The sequence below is a fragment of the Polyodon spathula genome, unplaced genomic scaffold (genome assembly GCF_017654505.1).
Source record: "Polyodon spathula isolate WHYD16114869_AA unplaced genomic scaffold, ASM1765450v1 scaffolds_3853, whole genome shotgun sequence".
NCBI lineage: Eukaryota > Metazoa > Chordata > Actinopteri > Acipenseriformes > Polyodontidae > Polyodon > Polyodon spathula.
In genome coordinates, this window is record NW_024475311.1 from 1 (window position 1) to 4,585 (window position 4,585).

Consider the following 4,585-nt stretch of genomic DNA (forward strand, 5'->3'; position numbering starts at 1 on the left):
TCTTTTTATGGATCGATAAACAGAGACAGACAGACGGATACATAGATACCGAGAGAGGAGACACATTTTAAAAGAAGCCCCTTTTTAATTCTATCTGTCTGTCTCTGTATCTAGATAGATATATTGGATCAAAGTGTCTGCTAAATGACTAAAAAATAAATATCCTCACTATAACGAACCTGTTGGGGTCCAAGCTTTTTGTTCGTTATATCGAGGGGTTTGTTGTAGCGAAAGGACAATCAAGGATTGAAGGATAAACTGTTGGAGTAAGTTAATGAGATGAGATTGTTAATAAAAGTAGAATTTATGAATACCTGTCCGTTTCATGTATACAGCATTCTGCCTTTTCTTTTATCCTATTCATTAAAGACGCACCACATCTTAATCCTGTATGCAAGAATCCCAAACTGAGTTGTTATTCCAAATCAACCCAACATGAAAAGTTCATCAGATCCTTGAAGGAGTTGCTTGCGTATTTGTTTGTTTGTTTTTAAGATTTTGGTTGCCGCATAAACATAGTGCTTCGTGAGAACCTAGTTTCCATCACAGAGAATTGCCTGCTTTAACTCCTTTTTTCAAACGATCAATATATTTTACAGCTTTGTTGCAACATAAAATGATTTTCGTTTCAGAGGCATAGTTACACAGTGCATGCTTTTTACTAAGACAAAATAGTTGACTTAACTGCAAGGTGCGCAATATTCATATATACATTTATATTATATATAGATATATATAGATATATATCTATATATATATATTATATATATACAATCGTTATCTTTTTTTTTTTTTTTTTTTTTTTGCACTGACACCTTCAGTTTTAACGTTTGACCATCCCTTCCTACTGAGGTAGATATTTTGGAGAGCATATGAATTAGATGCAGTAATAGAAAATCTGTTCCCCTACCAGAACACTGAGGCGAAGGGTAATTAGAAAATCTAAAAATCTAAGGACACAACTTGTGGCTTTAAGCTATTTTAGTAAATTTCTAAAATAACAGGATTATGTTCATATTGTTTTTGTTATTATTATTATTATTATTATATAATGCATATGTACTGCTGCAGTTTATTTAAAAAAATTGCATTACAGGTCCAAGAACTTTTGGAGTATGTGAAAGAGTTGCAAGCATTCAATAAGGATCTTCAGAACAAAGCTTCATTAACTGAGAACTCAGTCTTGGCTTCTGTGGAGCAAGACAAACAGGATATATTGACATTGTCTTCACAGAATAAGGTAACGGAACAAATTAATAATTAATTTAATGCTCAAAGTTATTGACTGTAATTGAATGATTTTAATGCAATTTTGTTTTATGGTTTAAGTTTCTGAAACCGTTCATTGTTTTTCATTCTTGTATTGCCTCTTTTTGTTTAACAGCAGTGTTTAAGGCATTTTGCATTAAGGACATGCCATTCTGTTTTACTTGGAAATTTTCAATTTATAATTTTCATTCCATCGTTGCTTTTCTTTACAAAGCCATTTGTCATCCTCATTCCATTAATTATAGCTCCTTGAAAAGAAGCTGGCAGATGCTGTGAAAATAAACAAGGCCCTCCATGACCAGCTAAACAGAGAGGGTCAAAAATCTACTGAGAATGTGGTAAGACTGGAAGATTTTATTGCATGTTGTTCAAGTTTTAAAAGTTCAATTAAGTTTATTAAAGTAAGGTAATGAAGTATTTATTAGTAGGACATAAATTCATATAAAGATGATAAACTAAATAAAACGAAAGAAAATAATAAAAAGCATATTGCACACATATAGGTCATATTTTAAAAAAAAATAACATTGCATTAATTATCTTTTATAAGTTTCATATTTACACAGATTATTAGTTATGTATGCATACAGCTAGATTTTCAAGTTCCCCTTTAAGTAAAACAATGTGAAGGAAAGTAGCATTTATGACAAAAGATTAAGTATGAAATAAACTTTTTTTATTTTATTAATATGGTCAAAAAAGTTCTGGCCTGATTCCATTGTCTTTGTCATCCAGGGGGACAGAGCTGAACGTCAAGGTAACAAGAGTTCAGGGATAAAGCCACCTGCGGTATACAGAAAGGAATCCACCTCTGCTTCATCTGATAGCGAAAAGACTGAGCTGGATCTGGAGGATCAGAATGTAGTTGAATCAGAACTCAAAGACGCAACTTGCCAGATGGAGACAATTGGAAGAGGGCTTAAAACTGCAGAGAAGAAGCCATGTAAAGATGAAGGAAATAATCAGAATATGGAGATGGAGATAGCGTCTTTAAGATCTCCTTTGACTGAAACTGGATCAGCATCAGTAATTGATCTCAGGTAAGATTAGGCTGTAATATACACTTGAGAAGGGTGCTTCTGATAGAAATGAATGCTAATGACCATGCATCTGCTAATGCAAGGAATTGTCTAAATCTAGTGTCTTGAATGACATTAGGAAAAGTTACATGCATAGCAAGAATGTAGATTATTTAGGTTAATAAACATATACCAACAGTGTCTACATTTTGACAGCTGGGAAGGGTATTCCAGTGGAGTGGAGCTCTGTAGGTGATCTTAAAATGTGCTTGAATAAGTTTTCATTCTCTCTTTTACAGAAATGAACTTGCCAGGCTGCATAATGAGAATACTAATCTCCAAGGCATTGTGAAAGAAACACAGTCCACAGAGTTCAAAGAAAGCTGTGATGATTCAGGAGATGGAGAAATCAAAAATGATCTAAATAAAGTGGTGGAAAGGTTAAAAGCAGAATTAGTGGATGCCAGAAAAATTATCAAACTCCTAAAGGAACAACTGGAGCTTAACTCCTCCATGGACAGTGAAAACAGTTTTAATCCAGACCTGATTGTAAACATGGCTAAAGAAATTGATCGTCTGAAAAAGGAACATGAAGCCTCCACAAAAAGAAGGGTAATCCTGGAGAAAATCCTAAAGGAAATGGAGGCACAGCAGCCAAGGGGTATTGATGAAAGTGACCAGCGAAGAAATTCACAGGAAACATTACAACGGCAAGAAGCAAGGAGATATGCAACACCTGGGTCCACAGTGAGTGTCATCTTTTAGTTTACTCACACCTGTAACACAACTGTCTGATGCAGTGTAATGATGTAGTTTAAGAAGCGATCTACAGAGCTACACTGCTTACATAAAGAATATTCAGTTCCTTCCACTGTTAATGTAGCACAAGGGCTACTGTTGTGTCTGCTTTTGACTGATTATACTACAAGCTAGTGTGATATTGAGTGATATTGATTCCTATTTCTTTGTTTGTGCAGACTGGTGCAAAGTCCCGTCTTCCTGTTCCTGTGAAGTCCTCCAAGGCAGCAGTCAATAATAATACTAACAACGGAGCTAATCGGAACACAGACCTGGACCCACAAGTTGAACAGCTTCAAAGTGCCCTTGAGGAGAAGAACCAAGAGTACAGAGAACTGCAGGAAAGTTTACGCACAGCAGAGCTCACCCTTACACATCAGAAAGTGAACAAAACGGAAGCTACTCAGACCACAGACCCAAGTAGTGACTCGATCCTTTATAAGCAGATAGATCAGCTTCAGAAAGCACTTCAGGAAAAGAATCAACTTAATAAAGAGCTGCAGGAATTGCTATGCAAAGCTGAGTCTGCACTAGTAAGTCAGAATACTGATAGAACAGGTCATCCATATAAAGACCTGGGTCATCAACGGGAAGAGAAGCTTCAGAAAGCCCTTCTGGTAGATCAACTCCAGAAAGGTTTTCAGGAGAAGAATGAGCTTAACAGACAACTTGAGGAAAGGTTATCTGGAGCAGAGGCACGTCTGAATGTGAACAGAACTTCAACTAGTACGAACACAGACCTGGACCTTCACCAGTTGCAGAAAGCTCTTCAGGAGAAGAATCAGATTAACAAAGACTTGTTGGAAAGACTACATGGGGCAGAGTCTATCATAGAACATCTAAATGGTAATAAAGGTGTAGCTAATCAGAACGAAGACATGGAACTTCATCAGCAGGTTAACCAACTTCAGAAAGCCCTACGGGAGAAGTGTGAACTTAACAAGAAACTTGAGGAAAGACTATATGAAGCAGAGTCAACCTTGACAGTTCTGAATGCTAACAGAGCTTCAGATAGTACAAACATAGACCTGGACCTTTGCCAGCTGCAAAAAGTCCATGAGAAGAATCAAATCAACAAAGACTTGCTGGAAAGGCTACACAAGGCAGAGTCAACCATAGAACATCTGAAATCTAGTAGAGCTGTGGCTAATCAGAATACAGACGTCAATCTTTCTCTGCAGGTAGATCAGCTTCAGAAAGCCATTTTGGAGAAGAAACAACTTTACAAAGAGTTTCAGGAATTACTACAGACAGCAGAATCTACCCTAGAGGCCCACAAACTGGAACTTCAGCTAGTCCGAATCTGGCTCTTCATCAACAGGTAGATCAGCTTCAGAAAGCCATTTTGGAGAAGAAACAACTTTACAAAGAGTTTCAGGAATTACTACAGACAGCAGAATCTACCCTAGAGGCCCACAATGCTACTGGAACTTTAGCTAGTCCAAATAAAGAACTGGATCTTCATCAACAGGTAGATCAGCTTCAGAAAGACCTTCAAG

The 4,585-nt window shown here is 36.7% G+C and overlaps 1 protein-coding gene across 1 annotated transcript; it reads left to right on the forward strand.

The window, feature by feature from the left end:
• Positions 1-1,678: 1,678 nt before the first annotated feature.
• On the forward strand, positions 1,679-4,581 carry LOC121312416 (myosin-7-like; the record flags this gene model as incomplete). Its single annotated transcript, XM_041244233.1, has 5 exons — positions 1,679-1,693; positions 2,005-2,309; positions 2,588-3,035; positions 3,266-4,267; positions 4,408-4,581. Coding segments are annotated over exons 1-5 (1,944 nt in total), but the record flags the coding sequence as incomplete, so codon positions are not given.
• Between the last annotated feature and the right edge of the window lie 4 nt (positions 4,582-4,585).